General features: G+C 35.8%; 1 protein-coding gene across 10 annotated transcripts in view; it reads right to left on the minus strand.

The window, feature by feature from the left end:
* The window catches only part of BIRC6 (baculoviral IAP repeat containing 6), a 147,639-nt gene that overhangs the window by 92,977 nt on the left and 32,201 nt on the right, over positions 1 to 22,461 (minus strand). For 3 of the 10 annotated variants that reach the window (XM_026695515.2, XM_026695513.2, XM_026695512.2), the window contains exons 17-36: positions 21,878 to 22,008; positions 19,958 to 20,119; positions 19,713 to 19,844; positions 19,318 to 19,415; positions 18,093 to 18,240; positions 16,973 to 17,106; positions 15,635 to 15,781; positions 14,692 to 14,879; positions 13,123 to 13,437; positions 12,627 to 12,726; positions 11,334 to 11,548; positions 10,971 to 11,179; positions 10,419 to 10,765; positions 8,462 to 8,681; positions 7,918 to 8,051; positions 7,359 to 7,496; positions 3,775 to 3,902; positions 3,002 to 3,133; positions 1,686 to 1,901; positions 533 to 716 (exon numbers count right to left, since the gene is read on the minus strand). In XM_026695515.2, coding sequence (XP_026551300.1) covers positions 533 to 716; positions 1,686 to 1,901; positions 3,002 to 3,133; positions 3,775 to 3,902; positions 7,359 to 7,496; positions 7,918 to 8,051; positions 8,462 to 8,681; positions 10,419 to 10,765; positions 10,971 to 11,179; positions 11,334 to 11,548; positions 12,627 to 12,726; positions 13,123 to 13,437; positions 14,692 to 14,879; positions 15,635 to 15,781; positions 16,973 to 17,106; positions 18,093 to 18,240; positions 19,318 to 19,415; positions 19,713 to 19,844; positions 19,958 to 20,119; positions 21,878 to 22,008 — 3,478 coding nt within the window. The remainder of the gene's footprint in view (positions 1 to 532; positions 717 to 1,685; positions 1,902 to 3,001; positions 3,134 to 3,774; positions 3,903 to 7,358; positions 7,497 to 7,917; positions 8,052 to 8,461; positions 8,682 to 10,418; positions 10,766 to 10,970; positions 11,180 to 11,333; positions 11,549 to 12,626; positions 12,727 to 13,122; positions 13,438 to 14,691; positions 14,880 to 15,634; positions 15,782 to 16,972; positions 17,107 to 18,092; positions 18,241 to 19,317; positions 19,416 to 19,712; positions 19,845 to 19,957; positions 20,120 to 21,877; positions 22,009 to 22,461) is intronic. The other 7 variants (XM_026695520.2, XM_026695514.2, XM_026695516.2 and 4 more) reach the window with 6 other exon arrangements.

A 22,461-nucleotide genomic window follows, 5' to 3' on the forward strand; every position in this document is an offset into this window, starting at 1 on the left:
TATGGGTTTCCCATTCTCAACTGCCTCCCAGGCAGAGGAAATTTTCGGAGTCTCAGATATCAGTACCCAAGGAAACATGGAATTATTGGGAAAAAATACATCTTTAATTTGACTGGCTAAGAACAAAACCATTTTCCAATATAAAGAGTACCTGCCAATGAATTTGATGCAATTCTTATGAAGGGCCTATTATGAAGAGCAGCATTTGACATACTAGATTCCATGACCAAACATGGGTGCTTCCATTACATATTATAAAATGATGTATAGAGAAGGCAGTTCAGCTAAGAACTTGTTATATACTAAACAAATTGGGATATCATAAACAGATGAAATATTTTTCTATATTTACTACATACATATTTTTGTTTCATGTTTTTATTTATTTTATCCTGGAATTAATTCCTGTATTTAACCTTTATTTTATTGTCTCTGATGTGGTTCAAGGCTAATTAATTTATTACTCCTTCATCGTTCCCCACTGCAGGTAACCAAAGCATTTTCCATAGATAAAAAATAATTTTTAACAAACCTGCTAGAATATCTTGCAGCATACATGTCAGAGAATATTGAGCCCATGCTCCTCCCCAAGAGATATCGCCTCTGTTAAAGTCTGTCCCAACCAGAAGCAGTAGTAGCCTTTCTAACTGAGCTTCATTCACAATCTCACATAAATGAATTGTAGGCCTTGTTGCATTTGCAATTCTAGCAAGAACCTGAAATAAAAACAGGTAGACAAAATTCTCTTTGCTGCAACTTGTTTCATATCTATGGAGAACACAACACTTCTACAAAATTTAGATTTGAATATTTAGTAATTGTAATTTACACATGTATTTATAACTAATGGTAAAGGAATTTAGAATAATATCAGAAGTATTGATATTGATCAAAAGAAGAAATAAGATAATCTTCCTGGTTTGGGAGTATATGTAACTTTAGTTTGATGCCTTCCATCTGCAACTTGGGGAAGGTCTTCTCATATAAAGAGTGCCCCTCCCCATTTCTAATGTCTTTATTTTTAATTTCATCTTAGAAATTGCAAGTTATTGTGGTTCAACCAACAGTGTTTCTATCTAACTGAACACCACTTTCAAAAATTCCCAACAAAATGTTGGTTTATTTCCCACCACTCCCTCTGCTATCATGGTTCAGATTTTTGCCAGTTATCAGGCACATTGGCAATATTTTTCACAGGCTACATCTTTAGTCAAGAGGGGAAAAGAAGCAAAATTTAGGTGCTCTGGTTAGCATAAATTAAAGGTTTGTGCAAAACTGTTATTTGATACAATACATAGCTTTTGTTTCAGCACACATACATTGAGAAAAAATATAGATGATTTTATATAAACAACAGCTAGGAAAAGATACATCGTATTGATGGAATTATATTTAAAGTTCAACAACTAGTTTTCTTCTTGTTGAAACATTTTTATTGAAACGTTATCCTATCAGAGTGAAACTCCTTGGGATCAGAACAACAGTGGATCTTTTAAAATTATCATCTCAAATAATTTTATTTTATTATTTTCCCTCAAGGGGTTGAAGTCATCATAATTTTGGATGACAAATAATTATTGGGAAAGAATTTTGGGAGAACTACGGATCCAACCTAGTGTACTGAAATGCAAGCTTTCAAGTTTTGATCAGATTTATTTCTATTAACTGCATTGCATAATCCATACCTTGCATACAAATAACAGCAAATCTGCATGACAAGTAAAATCCATTGACAATAGGAAGAGGGCCAGTTTCTGCACTACTGAAATACAGCGCTCATGTGCCAATGTAAATGGAAGGGGCTCAATTTCTGGAGTTTCTTTTGCAGTTGATACTTCAGTGTCTAATGTAGAACGGGGCCACTCTGCAGTCCGTCGTAAGCGTATCAAATCCTTAAAATGCTACATAAATCATAAACACAAACACATTTGCCATTATTCAACTATTCACTGAATCATAGGAGTAGATAATTTCACAAAGAAAGAAAAAAACATCAACCACATAAATCACTAGTATCAATAACACACTATTTCAATCAAAAAGAAATGAGAAAACACTGAGTTCTCTTATCTTATGTAAGCCTTAGATTACAATATTACACAATAAGTCCAAATAAATAAATGTCTATTTAACATACATACATAAGATTCTTTCCTAAAACACAGCACGAATAACATTGTTTTCAAATTTATAATTCTTGTAAGAAACAAATTAACTGATTACATAAACTGTTACTCAAGTATTATTACACTGAACCCTTTGGATAAGACACTAGATAAACCTGATGCCTTAACATACAATGGTTTCTAGGTTAGATGATGTGAAAATTGAATCATGGGAATGATTATTGGTCTTCAAGTGAAGATTTCTCAATACTTTGTACAACTTGCCTCTAACTGTGAGATGGGTGTCATATAAATTTAATAAATAAACAAATATTCTTAAAAGAAATAACTGAAACTAATAGCCAAGACTATTTCAGACAATTCTGTGGACCAAAGAGTGCTTATTTAAAACACCATATTACTTGAAGAGCAACCTACATCACATAATAAGAGAATGGATAGTGAAAGAGGAGTTGTTTTAAAAAGACAAATCCAACTTCCTTTGGCCTTAGTTAATTAGTAGCATAATTATTTGGATATTGTCCATGCACCTTTTATGATGACTCAAAAAAGGGCACAGTTGGAGAATTGTTGAAATATTCTAATGTAATCTTAATTTTTATAACAAGGAACTATCTTGATGTGAATAACCCACAGCATTATTCAGAAAACAACTTACATAAAATATATGTACATATACATACATATGAACAGGTACCTATGTTAGAATTGACTAGTTCTAAAACTAGAGATATAGCAGGTAACTGAATCAACAGGTTAGGCCTTAAGAGGCACAATGAAATCATTTGTGGAAACAATGAACCCAAAACATATTTGAATTTGCAGAAAAATATTTTTCTGCACAAGACAATAAATATAATTGCAGAACATCATACCTTTGACGTGGCCTGCTTTAGTTTTGCCTGTTCTACTAAAAGTTTATAGGATGATCCTTTGTTGCTTTGTATTTTTTCTTTTTCCATCTGTTCCACCAAAGCCTTCTGTTTTGCTTTTAATAAGTTAAGTTGCTAAAAGAAAATATTAACAGTGTATAAAAATGTATATAATAGGATGCAAAATAGATATGCATTTTCATAGGATGGTCAAGTTAAAGTTTTTTAAATTTTAGTTTTTATATTTATAAAACTTTAACAGGCTGCCAACAGACTTGAATTACAAAGCCAGTTTCAGTAACAGATTTAAGGTTGCAGAAACTGGTGAGGCTTCAAACACTATATATAGGAGCAGATATTTGCCAAGTGTTTGTCCTCACTGTCAAGTTTTTCAAACGTTGTATAATGAGCAAGTTAAATAGAACAGTGGTTTCTCACATTACTTCAAAGTTTCAAACTTATGTGAACTCTTCTTCTACCAAGATGGTGGAAATCTCTTATTCCACCCTGCAGGGCACGCATAGGATTTCCTTAGATCCCTTGTCTGCAATTATTATATTGTCAGTATCAGTCACGCTTTCAGTTAGGTTCATGGTTGCTGTGGGAAAGTCAGGCAACTGGAATTTCCTTTAACTTGTTTCAGTGCATCCCAGCTATATGCTACCTAACTTATAAAATGTTGCTCTGAATATAAAACATGAATTGTATCTCAAAAGCACAAATCCTCCTGTAATTTAGAAAAAGAAAGAAAATCATTAATATGAGCTAGAAGTTACCTGTTTGTGATGAACAAGCTGTTTCCTGATCTTTCTGGAATATAACCTATCTAAGCTACTGTTGCCTTTTGAAGATCTATTGAGGCTCTGTGTATGTAAATTATTGTTAATGAAACTCCACTGATTGCCTGAAAAGCAAAACAAAATGGTATTTCAAATTTGGTAGTACACACAGACCACATATATACACAAAAATCAGTATACATATTTTGGAAAAAAGAAAAAAAAAGTATTTTGTTAGTTTGTTAAAGGGTATAAACATTGATTGAATTATTGTTATGGATGCTAGGAAAATAATTGATTTAGCTTTATTGAAAGGACCAGAGACGGTATTTAGAAACAGTTAGCTTGCATCCTTTAAAACAGGGCTTTTTTGAAATGAAATGTTAATTGAATGATCAAACAAACAAATAAGTATATTTTAAAAGGAAGGCAGAAAAGACATTAAATGCTGCACAAGAAAATCAGATGAGAAAGGAAGTCCTATGCAATAAATGTGTGTATATCAACCAGGGATGAGCTTTCAGGCTAAATTGCCTTGGCCTCATCTTATATTATCCTGAAATTTCACCAGTATTTTCAGAGCCAGTGTGAACTGTTTCGTTGCGTACAGGTAGTCCTCAACTTCAATTAGTGAGCGTTCAAAGTGACGACTTTGAAAAAAGTGACTTATGACCTTTTTCGCACTTATGACCTCTGCAACATGTCCATGGTTATATGATTAAAACTCAAATGCTTGGCAACTAGCGCATATTTATGACTGTTGCAATGTCCCGGGGTCAAGTGATCACCTTGTGACCTTCTGACAAGCAAAGTCAATGGGAAAGCCAGATTCACTTAACAACTGTGGTGCTAAATTAACAACTGCAGTGATTCACTTAACAACTGTGGCAAGAAAGGTCATAAAATGGGGGAAATTCACTTAACAACAGATTCACTTAGCAACAGAAATGTTGGGCTCAATTCTGGTTGTTAAGTTGAGGACTACCTGTACTTCATGGCATCTCACAGGCAACTTGATTGGCACTGGCTGTAAAACCTTCAATCAGCCTGAAACTGAGTGGACCTTAGAACATTTTCTTTGTAACAATTAAGATCCCAATTTTTTTTTAGCAAAGAAACTATTCAATTACTGTATATTTTGAAATTAAGCTGAACTAAAAGGTTGTATCTCTTAATCAAACAATTGGAAAACTATCCCAAAATCTGAGGACTATAGATCTATTACTACAAAGCAGAAGATACAATTCCAGAATTTTTTGAAACGTGTATGGGAGGGGGAGAAAACAGCAGCTAGAATTTATGTCAACTAAAAGCCTACTAACCCAGACTTCAACTTAAACCTGGGCTGCTGTGTTATTTAATGTGTGGCTCACACTGTTTTATGGTTGTTGCTTTTGTAACTCTGCATGATTACCACCAATTTTATCACACTCCACTCTTGAATTCATTTTAATGAAAAGCAGACTAACAATTCAAATAGGTAGATAAATGTCATCAATTGTTTTCTATAATACAAAATTATAAGCAAACACAAGTGAGCAAAAAGCCCTTATGATGATACTTAATTATTCAAGTGGGAGGGATTTCTATCCTGAATAATGAAGTATTTTCCCATCAACTTTAGGCTAATCATCAGTGTAATGTGTTTAAGCAGTATTTTTAGGGATGTGAATTACTTCAGATCTGAAGCAAATAAATAAACAAACAAACAAACAAATAATAAAAGAAAAGGACTGGTCATGGGTATAATACATGGGTATTGGTAGATCCTTAACTCAAATGTGTATTTTACTTGGATTGCATAGTTACTGTTTTACCCCAGGAAAAGAAATACTGGTACTTTTCTTTAAACAAACATGTGTACACACTTATTGCTATTTTGTTAGCAAAATAGCTAACTTTTTCAGTTCTGGACATCAAATGCTGCCCATCCCTATGTTTTTCCTAATGGCTTAATCCAAAAATCCATCATCTTTATTATTATGCCATTGGGCATTAATATGCCTACAGATATGTCCCTTGGCATACAGATTTCCTGACATGTCTGAATTTTTAAAGCAACTTTTAAACAGATGAACAGTTGCTAAATTGATAGATGGACAGAAATGAAGCTGGACTGTAATATTCTTATAGGAATAATTCAAAATATGACACAGATCTATAGATAATCTGAGAAAATGAAAGTAGGTGGTTGTTGCTCAGGGCTTTCTTTGTAAATGGGGAGATACTAGAAATGAGGTCAAGGAAAAAAATAGTAAAGATAAGCTACAATGGTAAAGAGCAACCTGTGCAGATAGCGGCTGGTGAAAAGAATCCTCAGGCTGTGTTACAGTAACTCAGTGCTTTTTGACTGGCCATGTATCTTGTCAGTTATTCTGTGAACAGACAAGTCCCACCAAACTTTATGCCTACTTCTGTCTAGCTGTTAACACTGGGAATATTATGAAACAAGTTAACTTTATTTGCAAATACCAAAGAACTGATTAGAAGGGTGTGACTAAAAACTATTCTTTACAATGTTTACACTTGCAAGTGTTTGACATTCTGATTTTCACTTTGTAGCCTATTTAGAAACACCAGTTATGCTGCACCAGTTATGCTCATTTCTGGATTGATAGGCTTTCATCACAGTCGAGCCTTGGTTACTTTGTGGTTGGAATATAATAATGCTTTCTACATGGGCTGTCCTTGAAAAAAAAAAAAGATAGATTCAGAATGTGGCAGCCAAAGCAGTGACAGGCAAGCCTCACTATGTCCACATGAAGCCCTTGCTATGTTAGCTGAACTGGTTACCAATTGGTTTCTGAGGGCAATGCAGTGTTGGTTATTATAGGTATTCATTTAATGGACATTTATTCAACAATTGTTTAAAGTTACCATGGCTCTGAACAAATGGCACCCTGGAAAGCTGTTAAATAAATAAATAATTTTTCCAACACAATGGCAGTGCTCCTAAACTGGGGAGCGAGGATGCCCAGACCACATAAACCCCCCCCCTTCTTTTGGCAAGTACTGAACTAATAGACAGCTAATCAGTAGAAATGCTTAATTCAGTGTCTGAGATTGTGATACTGGTTCTCTCTAAAATGTAAAATTAAGATTATTTTATTTTGGAAAAAGAGTGCAGGATCTTCAATTCCAGTAATATCCTAAGCTTTCAATTAATGGTTAGTTTAGCAATTACAATGATTGGGTGGAGTAAGAACATTGTAAAAGGAGTGGCAGAACCTGGGGGTGCGGTGTAAAAAGAGGGATCAGCCTAAAATCCCTACATAGTTACAAGCAAAGTAAGTCCAACCTGCCCCCCCCCCGAATTCCATTATGTAACCCCAAGCAGGTGCTAACCATTAGATGAAAAGATTCCTGTGCAAAGGCATGATTAACGATAAATCAGTTTAACTGGACCTTCACATGTGGGCCTGATCTTTCACACCTGACAAAGATGCACTCAAAAATTCATAGCTATTTACAATAAGATTGATCCAAAATTGCAGTTTACTATTCTATGCAAACATGACTGCCCTTTTCAGAGACTGTATGCTCATTAATAGGTTTTATCATCTTAAGTAGTATATACTAACCTGTCAAGAATCTTTCTCTCTCTTTTCCACTCAAAGGCTTCTTAGATGTAGCTGCTTCATCTTCTACTGTTGCCACATAGTCTAAGAGTCTAGATACCAACATTACAACCCAGCTAATCATAGGAATGTCCAGAACGCCTTCAAAATAAGAGAATTTATTTAGGTAATTGTTAAGACAAAATATACTAACAGATTTTTTCCAGAATCTCAAAATATTTTACATATCTGTTTCTCTTCTCTTTACCCAGAAAAGCAAAAAAAAAAAAGAGTGCTTAAACTTTGATAACAATGGGAATAAATTATTTGTTCAACTACTTGGGAATAAATTTGAATACCTAAAATGAATGCTTTGAAATTAGATTCAGTCAAATTAATGTGCAATGGTTCCATATGTATAACCAATAGATGGTAGCTAAGAGTTAAGGTTTTCTGTTAATTGTCTGTTTCCAGTTAATTGTGATTTGAATTGTAATTTACAATCCTGCAAAAAGCAGTTACACTAACAATGTTGGACTGACTTTTTATAAAAATCTAATATTATTTTAGAAATGTTTGGTACCTTCTGAGCATCTGTGGATTGGTATTTGAGGCTGAAGAGGAGACAAGAGATTATCCAAGAGATTCAACAAACTTTCTAAGACACCAGTGTTGCTGAGTGATCTTTGACCAATGCAAGAAAGCAACATGAAGACCCTAAATATAAAAAGTAAGTCATTTGAAAATATTCCCGGCTAATTAAATGAGTAGCAATACTTCACAAGAGAGAGAGAAAAAAGCTGATGCTAGGAAATAAAACATTTATTTCCCTTTTGTTCTTTGGGCATAAAGAACTAAATCATACTGATATCATTAAATATATAGATGAGAGATTTTTTTGCAGGTACATGACCGGCTATGTACAGTATATCAATATGCAGATCCCTATTATGAAATGAATACGTTTCAACAACTTACAGACGTAATTATGATTGTCTTCATTTATTACAACTGCAAATTGTTACGATTATTATAAGGCTTTCCCCCTCTTGCTTATCTTTCTATATTTCAATAATAAATAGACTGGATGCTGCTTGATGATATATTAAAAGTAATGTGAAAAGTACCTGTCTTGTGGAAAAATAAGAAGCTGCTCTGAATTATACAATTCTTGCAGGACATTTGAGAGAAACTGTCCCCACCATCTTTCACCTCCACATAGCTGAACCAGTAAAAGACCTGTGTGCAAACGTATTTTGGGAGTCCCACTAATACACAAGTGCTTGAATAATTCTTCACAGGCTTGAGCATTAAATGTACTTTGCAAAACCACAGGAACAGAGTGCCCTTAGAAAAAGAAATGAAGTATATTAGATTGCAAACAAACAAAAAAATTCTATACTTAGTTGATCGTGATTCTAGAAGTGAATACAGATTACACAAGTTTAAGATGTTATCTCAACAGTGACCATATTGCTAGTAGTCTCACAGGTTCCTATTGAATTAATTAATTAACTGAATTTCTGTGCTGCCCATCTCATAATACAGCAACTTTGAGTGATTTACAATATAATAAAAAATTTAAAATGCCACCAGTCATTTAATTTAGAAGATTTAGAAACCTTTCATCTTCTATTTGTATGAAAAGGAGAATCACTAAAAAAACAGAACACATGGATACTTCTCTAAAAAATACAGAAGCTGGTTTTACACATCAAGATATACGGTGAAGCTCCCCCTCATCACACACACAGACACACAGCCTTTCTTATCCCTGTAGACTAGACCTCCCTCAACTCATTAAGACTCACTACCAGAGATAGCATTCAACCTGTTTACACCAGTTCAGGCGAACTGGTAGAAGTGATTTGGTGTGGGTCGCCTGGCTGACCATGCCCCTGACCCGGTCACCCAGTCGCTCACTTGCCCCGGTCACTTTCCTAGCTTTCCCTACCATGCGGAGGCCACGGCGCAGCTTGGGCAGATGTCCTGCAGCTGCTGCACATGCGCACTGCTTGAACACCCGCTACACATGCAGTATGCATGTGCAGCAGCCCCAGGAAATTCGCCCGCCTGCCCACCCTCCCAGAGCACTTTCTTCCTTTTCCTGGCGGACCAGCCTCTTCCAGTCCGGCCCGGCCCAGCTAGCCAGCAGGTGGGTGGGCAGATGTCCTGGGGCTTCTCACTCCCCTTGTTGCAAGATGCCTGCTGCTGTTGCTGCGTGCTTTTCTTGGTGTGGCTGGAGTCCAGCCCCGGGGAGGCTTCTTGTGCTGGGCCCGGCAAGTCTGAGCAGCCGGCACATAGAACAGGGCGGCACCGGACCATTGGAGAAGCGGAGCGAAGCTGGAGATCAATAATTTTTGCTGCAAGACGCCTGCAACTGCTGCGTGTTCTCCAGCCCCACCGAAAAAAGCACAACATGTGTCTGCCCACTGGAGAAGCAGAGCGGCAGCTAAACGGTTCTCACACCGAAAAAGGGGCAGCTGGAAGAGACTTCTTGCACTGAAAAAGGGGCGGTTGGAGGCTACTCTTTTTCAGTCTCCAGATGCCTCTTTCGTAGAGCAAGAAGTCGGCTGCTGTCTTCCTCCTCAGCCATACAGAAGAAACAGGCAGAGAAGAAGGAGACTTGGCAGGCAATTGCGATGTTTAGTTGGGCTTTTTTTTTTTTGTCAGCCCAAGGGCGGGGGGGAAGGTATGTAGGAAATCACCCTGTCTCTACAGCATCAGTCATGTGATTGAGTGGGCATCGACAACTCAATGTTACTTGCAGCAAAGTGCTGTACCACCTTGCCAAGTTGGCCATGCCCACCCAGTCACATGACCACCAAGCCATGGCCACCAAACAAGCCACGTCCACAGAACCGGTAGTAAAAAATTTTGAATCCCACCACTGGGATTTTAACCTTAATTTGATACTTTTTATAGTCTTACTCTCTTAACCTTTGTCTCGTTCATTTAATCTGAAACATTCTACAAGGCTTCAAAATCTCCACTGACACTAACACATATATATATATATATTCAATATTGATAATAAAATAGCAAGCTTGCTATTTTATTAATAAAAATAATTGAGTTACCAACCATTGGAAGAATGGAGTAAACTAAGTAAAGTATCCAACAGATATCGGATAATTGTGCGCAACTGTTCCGTGGAGGACATCTGAATTAGTTCTTTAGGATCACTCTGTTCTTTCAGAATCTTCCTGCTTGCTCCTAGAGCTACTCTGAGCCTTTGTACAGCATGATGAGCCAAATTCAATTGAAGCTGTAGCTGAATGCAATCCTGATAAGCAGAAAATACTCGGCTGTCTTCCTCCACTGCCTTATCTGGCTTGCGTAAAAAATACTGAGCATTGTTAGCACTGTTCAGTGGTGGGAGGTCAATGCTTTGTAAAAGTGTTTCAAGTCTATGGCAAGCTAAATTATACCTGTAAGTGAAATAAGGAAAAAATGTCTTAATTATAAATAAATTATTGAAAAAGATCCCAGGACATAAGAATATTTATACTTATACAGTTAAATAACAGTATTTTAAACAGGGCTAGCATTTTGCTAACATTCAACAACTTGCATTATCTCACTAACACATCAACATCAACAAAACAACACAACAGAAACAACAATGCGTTTTACCTGCACTGTATATCTTCCTGCAGTGCAATCATCATAGCTAAATGTTGATCAATTTCTGGCTGGTTTGCAGATTCAACTTCACCTCGCAAAGGATCGTGCATAATCTTCAGCTCGCTCTCTAAAGGCAAGATGTAAGTATGTCCATAGTAAAATCCTAAAGGAATTTTGGCTCTAGCATTTGTACTTCCGTAGCGACCAATGACCGTAATCTGAAACAGAAGACATGCAGCCTTTCCATGTCACTTCATTCTTTGAAAATAGGAAATATATTGTAAAACTGAACATTACCTATTATGAATAACATTTACCATATTGAAATATATATTCATTAGAATATCTTATTTTTATTGAAAGAATTTTTACCTTCATGAATCGGCAAACTGGTGGTGGTATTAAATCATGCAGAATAAGAGAATGGGTGCTAATATCTGTAGCAACAACTAGCCTTCTTCCATCAACTTCTTCACCGAGTGTCCAAATATCAATTGATAAGGAAGCCAAATCCCCGCAAGTTGGAATCAACACATCTGTCAATAAGATGGGTCTGCCAAAGTCTAATGTCACAAATCTCCTTGCACCTTTGAACAGAAATAGTTTTGATGAAATGCCAATACAATGAACTCAGTCTGCCTTTGCCAGAAGGGCAGCCATAGCCCACAACTTAACAAACAGAATCCATGTTGTCAAAAATATTTAATTTTAACAAGGAAATATTTACAGTTTAGTTACTGCTGGCACAGTACAGATTATTCTGGAATTTATGGCTGAGACATCAATAGTTTTTTTCTACCCACATGCCTGTGTCTTTTGGTTTAGTTCAAACTGTAGCCAGAGAGATGTCAAAGTTATCTCTATGAACCTGAATCATGAATTATGTTTTTAAATGTAAGGTAAACATTTACTACACTCCCAATACCTCTTCCTCTTATTTGAAGAATTACTAAGTTATTTAACAATTATTTCAAAATGGTGGGGGTTCAACACAATACTCTTTTCACATTTTAACATAACATCTACATTTAATGTGCAAATCTTTTCAGCTAAAACAAAACAAAAAATACTGATTTGCACCTATGGAAACATAGAGTTTCTGTATAATTCTAATCCATAGAGTTGTATAACAAATCATAGAAACATATGATTTATTATACAACTCTATGGATTTTTAAGCAGCTTCTAGGCTACATAGTAAGCTTCTGAAATTGAGGGAAATAGAAAAATCAATTCATTATAAAACACCAAATATAAGAATATCAAAATCATCTTTTGGGCTTTGGTCATACCTATACAGTGGTACCTCAGTACCTGTCTTTCGGAAGAGGTTCCGGGAGGATGAGTACTAAACAAACCATGTGACTTACCACACGACTCTTTGTTTTGGCTGAGAAGGACTTCCTATCTGTCCCTTGTCAGTGACCTTCCCAGCATGGCTGACCTCCTGTCAGCCCTCTACAGCTATCCCCCCTTCCTTCTGCATCATATCCAGTACCAAACAAATGATGAGTATCAGGGATAACATTTTCATGTCAAAATGCGTCAGTTTTGGAGCAGTTGAGTACCAAGATACCACTGTACCGGCTTTGGAATCTAGTTATTATATTAGCTATTCAAAACAAATTAACTTAGAAAGAATTAACCTACAAACTACTATTTTACCTGAATGCATTCGCTCTATAATGATAGACTGATGAGGAGGTGGCTGAAGAAAATGTGAAGCATGAGATATTGCAAGAGCAAGTCCAGTTCCAAGTGGATTCTGAAAGGGAAACGAAAACCTGATCAATATATAAATACATTGTATTTGGCATAAGTCACTTGCTACTGCACATGCAAAAGTAAAAAAGAGCAGACTGAAAACTCAAAGTTGAAAAACTGATCACTCATATTGTATACGGATTAGTTTTTAAGCATACCAATGGAAAAGTCCAAAGCATTAACAAGCTATTTGCACTAGCTTCCTTATATGGAATGTAGGTTTAATAGATTTGGGACTATTGCATAAGAGGTTTTAACAAAACTCCCTGTCAAAATATACTTTCAACACTTAGATAAAAGGCAAACTACCAAGCAGTCAAAATAGTTCCTGTCATTAATGATCTTTAGATTGGAATTTTATGAAAGCTCTTTTTCTTTTTTCTTTTTCTTTAGTTACCGTTTTGGACTTGTGTGCATTTTTGTTGTGTACAGAAAGGTTAACTGGAGGAGGATCAATGACTGAACCCGGAAAAAGCTGTGCAAGCTCTGCATTGATAACAGCAGAAACTGCCTCATTAGGTGGTGTGAGAGGCGGAGTCATGAACAGGGGGGTTGTTTTAGGAGTGGGTGGGATGACATCCGACGGATGAATGAAGAACCCTGGGGCTGCTACTGAGTTGGAAGGCACAGAGTTGTGAACAGGACCAACTGCTGATGCTGCTGCAGCAGCTGCTGCTGTTGTCTGATGTAGTTTGGCTTCCAGCTTTGCTTTCTGCAGGGGAAATAAAAGCAGCATATGTACTGTCGGCTGGTGCTGCCCATGAAGGCAGTAGCAATTAAAAGCATTAGCAATAAGCAGCATGAACAAAACAAACAAAAAAGCAAATAGCTTCAGCTTTCATTTCACACACCAAAGGTTTTTTTTACCAAAAGAATGCAAAAAGGAGCACAAAAAAGTGAATAACAGTGCAAGAAATGAAAGTAGAACACTTCAAAACTCACCGAATTTTTTTTCACTGAACTCGTCTCTTAGAGAGATAACCTGTTGCATAAACCATGCAAGCTAAAGTTGTCCAGTGCAGCCCAATTGACTTAAATATATTTGGTATTTAATAGAATATTATATCTAAGAATGCATGAGACTGAAAACTTAAATCTAAATTTAATCAAAGTCCTTAGTTCACACAATTGTAAACATCTAGGAACCCATTATGTTCAATGGGACGACAGATGTATATCCTTCCACTATGAATACAACCTGAAATTCTTATATTATGTGCCCCTGATTGTGATGGTTCTTTCATATTAAAAAAGGTTTTAATTTTTTTTGCATATTCAGGAAAGTTCCATTTTAATGGACTACTCGGTGTAGGAATGTGCATTACTCATAAAAATCTGTTAAATACAAAAGCATGTCATTGCACCTTATGATCTAAGTCAAGACAGATATCATAAAATTAATGTAAATTTAAATGCTTCATCCAGGTTGCTTCAGATGCAAAGGATTTTCTAAAGATGTTAAGACTGAAATTTGCTAACGGAAGATCTCTTGAGTTTTGAGCTTGACAAGCACAGATTAGAATGGTTAAGATGGACTGCAGCTAATCACACACTTTAGAAGGAATAAAATGTAACTCTGTATCTTTTCCTGAGTGCAATGAAAAGAAGTTTTTAAGGCTCTTAATCAAACAGCAACATATTTATTTCTGTTGAAAGAAATCCAACTACATTTTCCGTATTTTCACATTTTTTTCATAATCCAAAATAAGTTTTTTTTTAAATGGAACCATAAACATATATAAGAAAGGTTTTTCTGCACCAATAAAAAACCCATGTCCACTTTCAAGATCAGAATGTTTGTTACATTCTAACCTATTTCTAAAGATGTACTTTTGATAGTTATGCCTGATTTCTTTTTCCCTTTCTTTCTCTCTCTCTCACAAATAAGAGAGATTTTCTGCAATTAAGGGAACCATTCTCTCAGCTTTTGAAGTTTAGAGACATCATGAAAGAGATGGCCTCCAACCTGTTGCTGAAGCTTCAAAAGCTGCTGCTGTTTCTCTTGAAGCACTTGGAGCTGCTGCTCGGCTGAGGCCATTGCATGAGAGAGAGACTGCAAAGCTACCTGGGCTGCTGAACTCAGGGCTGTCGAGGCTTCCCCTACTGTCCCAGATGAGAGGCCTCCAACTGCTGGGGTAACCCCAAAGGTACTCACTGGCATGAAACAAAGAAACAAAAGAAAAAGACACGTATGAAGAAAGGCAAGACACAAAGTGAACTTGAAAACAGTACAGTTTGGGTAATAAGCAAGAAACCAATCTCAAAAGAAAGAAAAAAGTCACAAGCAATCTAATTTTTAACAGAACTTTGATTCAACATTCACGGTGCGAATAGGGAAATCAAAATATCGGTTTCCAAGGCAGGCAGATTTTTCTCATCGTTAAATTAAACCCTGAATTATGTGATTAATTATAATGTGTTAATACCCTTTGTTCAGAGGTGGTTTATTCAGCAGGTTCTGACCAGTTCTGGAGAACTGATAGCAGAAATTTTGAGTAGTTCAGAGAACCAGCAAATACCATCTCTGACTGGCCCCATCCCCATCTATTCTCTGCCTCCTGTGTCCCAGTTGATTGGCTGGGTCTTCTTTAGTTGCCCTGCACAGGCGAACGGAGCTGGAGAGCCGGTTACTGGGGTGGGGAGGGAATGGGATTTTGCAGTAACCTTCCCCCTGGAGGGGGCTAGGAATGGGGATTTTGCAGTATCCTTCCCCTGCCATACCCACCAAGCCACGCTCACTGAGCCATACCACACCCACAGAACCAAAAGTAAAAAAATTTTGAATCCCACCACTGCCTTTATTTAACAATTAATAGCTCAAATTCACTGTAAGTTTCTTATTGGAAAGATTATTTCAGACTACTAATACAGTTTGATTTACATAGAAAAAAGTAATAAAATATATATACCAGTAAACGTACTTGCATCGTCCCTTTCTATTCTTGTTCCATCACTAGTTGAAACACAAGTAAAGTGTAGAGGTTCAACTTCTAAAAGTCCAGTGAGGGAAGTAAAACTACCTTCGGCTGCTGTACAATTACTGATTTTTCCATTCCCTGAATTGGGAAAAAATAATATAAATCACTTTACTCATATGGTAACTAGAAATAACTTGTGATTTTTATTGCTATCATGCATGTAAAATGAGGAGAGAAGAAAAGATAAATAACTAAGTACCCAATCCAAACCAAAAAAACCCTATGTATGTAATTAACACATATAAGAGAAATATATAACTTGTAAATCTCAATCCTTGCTTCTTCCATATCTCAGTACAACTCATATGGCATGAAAACACAAAGAAACCACAGCAGAAAGAAATGCCATAGAAAAATCAGCAACTCCTACTCTCTTTTTAAGTTAAAATGACTTCCACGCATAATTGGATCCTTTATTCAAAATTCTAAAACAATTTAATATATCCATTTGCATGATTGGTCAAAACCAAACCAAATCAGGGATTTTTTATTTTTTTTTGAAGAATGAACTGGGATTCAGCTCAAACTTCCTCTGAAAAGAATCATCTCCAATTTTCCTATAGTCCTAACTTCTTTTATTCTGTTTTTAAGAATGCGGCAACCAGCGGTTTGCACAAAACAAGGAATAGATTTTGCTTCAAGATAACTCAACACTCTGTCAGAATGTTCCATTGGAATTAAACTCAAAGCAACTGAAATCTTTTGCTCTGATATAAAAAACAAAATTTGTTTTTCTTGGGAAATTCCAAATACCAATTTTAAAATTGTTTCCTCTGATCAGAACATTCAGAACAATGCCACTAAAACCAGTCCAACTATTTGTTCTGATCTCAGAATGTTCAAAATTGTCATACTGATAAAATATATATATATACATATTCCTAGAGACCTCAAGACGAATTCCTAAAGAAACTCAAAATTGCCTTGCCTTGGTTCTCTTGGGTATAAGATGAGAGACAAAGGAACTCTGTCAAGTTTTTAAGATGTGGTTATTATATTCTGCACTAGCAGAGTTCCAGATGTCTATAGATTCTGTATTCCACCCTGATCTATCTCAAAGGCTAATATAATATGAAGAAATAATCATTTCCAATGAATGCAATGCAACTCTGCTGAAAACAAAATAAGTTCAGCCTATTTTGAGTTTGATTTTCTTCAATGACAAATCATAACATGAAGATTATATAACCATGTTGTTGCCAAAAGCAAACAATATTGACTATAAAAAAACCTTTCAACTCACAGTTACAAGTGGATACATAGGCTTACCTGAGAGAACATCAGATAAATCGATTTCATCTGACTGAACGCCAATGCTGCTATTATATATATTCTTACAAGAAGAACCATTCATTTCCAAATCAAAGAGCACCGGATCAAAAGGTGAACTATATAATCCATACCTGAAAAAACAATGTAATGCAGGATACTAGGCAATGTGAAGAATTTGGTTAATGAGATAAAATCAATCAAATATATAGTTTTAAGGATATGAATAATAATTACTATTAAAACTATTAAATATTTTTCTCAAAGCTTTAGCATTTTAAGAAACAAGAAACTGATATAATAATAATAATAATAATAATAATAATAATAATAATAATAATAATACTTTATTTGCGGTCACAGACCAAAACACAAGTACAACAAAAGAAGAACATGGGAAAATTAGTCATGAACAATTGGTCACCCAAAACTTGACTAAAGAGAATTACAGCACTCTCCTCTGATGGTTAGAGCTCTTAAAAAAAAAACTGGAAACCTGAGAAGTGATGTATGAGGAGCCATCCCCTAGACAATATAAGAACAAATTACTAACAGTGGGTCTAGAAGGGTCTGTTTCAAGGAGAGACAGTAACTTAGATCTGCCTGCGTTATACATAGGGCAATATAAAAGGACATGCTCCACAGTTTTAACCTCAGCTCTGTCACAGAATAGGAAACTGATATTACCATCAAGTATATTCAGCATATATTTCTGCCTGTCCTGTAAGGGACCTGACAGTGCACACATACTTCAGCTACTGTATATTAAACTATGTCACACCCATGACATAGGCCTTCCATGTCATTGCACTGCCTTTTGAAGCAGCAATTCCTCCCAAGAAAGCCTTAAATAGCTGGCTTGTAACATAGGCATTGAGCTAAGATATTATTATTTTTATTTATCAAATTTAGAGACTGCCCAACTCACTCTGATTATATGATGCCACTTCTGACAATTCTGCTTAATTGCTGTGTCTCTCCCCCTCCACCATAGCTGTTTTATTATTGTGCTTAACTAACTGATATTTCATTTTTAATCCTTTATAAGCACCCATGGTTGATGTGTGGGTAACCTTAGTAATTGAATGAATAAAAAGTGATGCAGTTTTCCCCTTGTTACCTTGTTTGAAGGAGTGCTTCCATGGGTGTTAATCGGTCCTGTAATTGTCTAGAGACTGCAGTTAACAGGGAAGCACAAGTAGTACTGCAGCCAGCTAAATCTTCATCCTTTACGTAATTCAGCAAAACAAAATACCAATACACAGAACCTAAAAGGAACACATATAGATAGATGTTCAGCCTTAAGAAGATAGAAAACCAATCTTTAAATATATGTTTACAGACACCTACAAAATCCATTCAATAAAATTCTATGGAGATTCTCAGTCATCCAGGTCAAAAGTTGTCTAAAAGGTGCGTTTTCAGGAGGCAATTGGACTTTCTTTTCTTTTTTTCTTTGAAGATGTTTCGCTTTTCATCCAATAAGCTTTTTCAGCTCTGATTGGATGGTGGGGAATGGAAAGATTTATATTCCTTGCAGAAAACTAGTCATTTGCATTCTTTTAGAGAAACGCTTTCAAAGAAAAAAGTAAGTCGAGTTGTCTCCTGAAAAAAACACCTTTGGGAAAACCATGACCTGGATGACTGAGAATCTCCATAGACTTTTAGCTATGCACTTTGGGATGAAATGGTGTGGGAGAATGAATGGATTTCCAGAACAACTGCAGACTACAGGAACCTTTTGCACTTCAGTCTGAGATGTCGACACCACAGATTCGTTCCCAACAGCCTGCTCCTGTGTTCAACAGTGAAGGGATACAGGGCAGAAAACATCCTGCAGCCAAGAAGGCTCCACACCCATTTGCACTACTCAGGTGACCCAGAAGGACACAGATAAACCTTCAAGTGGCCTCAATTACTCTTTAAAAGAATGCAAATAACCAGCTGTCTTGCATGGAATATAAATCCTTCCATTCCCCACCATCCAGTCAGAGCTGAAGAAGCTTCTTGGATGAGAAGCAAAACTTCTTCAAAGAAAAAAAAAGGAAGAAAGTCCAGTTGCCTCCTGAGAAAAAGCACCTTTGGGACATTCAATAAAATATTCCTTTAATCAATGTTAACTGATTGTGGTAAGTTTGCACTGATACCTGCTCAGGCAGTATTCCTAGGTTATATTACTCTGGATGTATGTTTATAACATTAACATACATACAAGCATGGAATTGACTAATAAGTGAAATACAAGATTAGTATTAAGACAGAAAAGAACATCAAACAAAGAAAAACAGATAGAAAGTATCAGAAGAAATCAATTTTGATTCCAAAAACAAAAGCCTTAATCTTACCTCCAGTCGCAGCTGCAGGTAAATAAGATATATTGCCAAGCAACGCCTTCAGAAGGACCGAGCTAAATCCTTGATGACTTGGTTCAAATTTCCCATTACTACAAAAATATATAATCAATTTTATTTTAATATTTTATTTTGTTTATCGGCAAATATTATTCAGAATTTTTTTTACATCCATAGGTCTCAGCAGATAAAGGGCTTAATCAATGTGCAATCCAATTTCCATCTATCTAGAAATACTAAATTTGATGGAAATGGCTCCCATAGATTGAGCTACAAAATGTTAATTTTCTCTATAAAAGATCACCTGTTAACATTTTACATCATGTTAGCTAGAATATTCAAGTAAAAGAAAACTTTAAGCTGAAAAAAACACCAAGTAACATAATTACCTTATGCAAAGAGCTAGAAATCGTGCACATTTATGTGCTATGCTTCGTCCGGCTTCAAAAAAGCATACTCGAATTATGTGGAAAAGACATGTCCTTGTTTTAGACAACAAGCTCTCATTGGTTTCTCTTGAACTGAAACATTAAAAACAAAAGCAGACTTTACAACCCAATCATTACTTTTGAGTACATTTCTAACAAAGGTAAGAAATTTGTTAAGGAGCTCCTTTATTTATTTATTTATTTACCTCCCTGGTCCATTGGATTGAACTCCTGCTAGCCAACACAGGATATCTAATACAAGACTTTGAGCATGTTCTGTCACAACTCCATCTTCTGCTTTTTTGCAAAGGCTGTTAAGAAGTCTTTCATGAAATTCCGAAAACTGTAACATGGCACACCTTTGAACTCTAGAAAAGAAATAATATTCAATAAGAAAGAAAGAAGTAAATCAGTGAACTGGGGGTAAACTATTACTGCTAAGGTTTTTGAAGAAGGAAGAGAAGAAGCTTAGGGTTTCTCTCTAATATGGTTTTAAAAAGTCCTGAAACTGTTTTTTACCTCTTAGATTTGAAATTCAAAACTTGTCTTATTATAGAAATCCACGTTATTTAAACAACCCGCTAAAACAATTCTTAATTACGTAGGGGTAATGCTCAACTTACAACCATTTGTTCAGCAATCGTAATTATGATGGTCCTGGAAAAATGGACTTACGATCCACGCCCAAAGTTACAGCTTTTGCAACGTCCCTGGGTGTCACAGTATCAAAATTGGCAGCTCACCCGCATTTATGACTGCATGGGGACTGCAAATCTGCCCTGGATGGCTGCAAATCTGCCTTACGTGGGTGTGGGGAGTTGCTACAGTCCTGCAATCATAAACACTGCTAGGCTGGGTGGGGAAGCTGAGGCTTCTAGGGGCACCTGTGGTTTTGCATCAAATTGCAGCACCCCAACTCACTACACCGAGCCTTCCCCACTTCCATGGTATCTCTGCACTTCCTCCACTTACCAACCCATGATTCTTGGGTGATGGTAGCCAGGAGCACTGGGATTGCTAAGTAAAGTGAGTACACTGCTTAGTAACTGAAATTCTGAACCTGATTGTGACCATAAATTGAAGACTACTTGTAACTTGAAGATGACTATGACCATTAAGTTTGTGTTCTAGTTCAATGGGAAAAAGAAGCTAGGGTAGAAAATCTTAAGTGTGTTTTTCTGTTACTATTTTACAAACGCTTACTTTTCTAAAGGTTTTGTTTTCACCAAAACATTATATTACACAGCTAGTCCTCAACTTACCACCTTTCCTTTTGTAACTCTTTGAAATCATAATGGCATTGAAAAAAATGACTTATGACTTACAGTTTTTACACTTACAACCATTGCAGCATCCCCATGGTCATGTGATAAAAATTCAGGCTCTTGACAACTGGCATGTATTTAATGACAGCTGCCATGTCTCAGGGGCATATGTAATTTGTAACCTTTCCAGCCGGCTTCCAACAGGCAAAGTCAATGGGAGGGGAGCCAAATTCATTTAACAACTGCATGATTCAATTAACAACTGCAGTGATTTGCATAACTGGTAAAAAAGGTCCTAAAACAGGTCACAATTCACTAAACTGTCTTGCTTAGCAATGGAAATTTAGGCTCCATTTTGGTCATAAGTCAAAGACCACTATAGAATGAGCCAGTTTAGTAATTAAGGTGCTGGATTAGGAACAGGACATTCTGATTTTTAGTCCTGCTTTAAGCATAAAAGCCAGCTGAGTCACTTTGAGTCAGTCACTCTGTCTCAGCTGCAGAAAAAAGATACCAGCAAACAACTATTAAAAATGTTGTCTATAAAACTGCATGGACTTGTAAGTAGAGTTGTCAGATCTGACTTGGGGGGGAAAAAGTTTAAGATGTGCCATGTAATTTTTAATTATTTTAATTAAATCTAAATTAAACAGTTAAACATTAAAGCTTTATTTTTATATTCAATAACTATAGTTATAGTTCAATATAGTTAGCTATCTTATATATTATTGTTTTATATATTATTGTTTTAGAAACAATGTAGCTCAATATAATAATATCAGTAATACATCAACCTACATTCTTTTTGAATGCATGTTTAAAAATGTATTTATGAAATATACACACTGATAACCAACTAACCTTTCCTTTGAAATAGATGTTTTTTTAAATCTTCTAATTGTTACAGAGACTTCTTGTAGCAAATCACATCCTCGTAGGTTGTCAGATTTCCGTGAGGAAGTACTGGTTTCTGCTTTATTAGAAGACTTGTCCTGTTATTAAAAAACAACTCATGTATTTGAAAAGTCATATTCTGCATACATACAAGTATGTTTCACTTTGCCAGATTATGAAATTTACTTACATTATTGTCCTCTAATACCAAAACAGATTTTCTCAGAATTTAAAAATCTTGCATTATACAGAAATTTGAAACATCAATATACAGGTTTTACCATGTTTCTCAAAATATGTAAGCATATTATATATTACAATGTTCTTAATAATGCAAGCATGAAGATAGAACTATCAAAAATTAAAGGAAAGAAGGAGAGAGAGAAATTAGTATGTTGCTTATTTTATCAACTATATATGAGAAAATGACTAGAAAACAATAGTGATATTATCAAAAAAATGTCCCAAATACTACATGTTAGGTCTGCATATCATTTTAAACTAGGTTCAGCAGTTAAGCATATTGTAAGAAATATCAGATTCTGAAAAGT

Source organism: Pseudonaja textilis, chromosome 1 (genome assembly GCF_049901715.1).
Source record: "Pseudonaja textilis isolate UNSWEBS1 chromosome 1, rPseTex1.2, whole genome shotgun sequence".
NCBI classification, from domain to species: domain Eukaryota; kingdom Metazoa; phylum Chordata; class Lepidosauria; order Squamata; family Elapidae; genus Pseudonaja; species Pseudonaja textilis.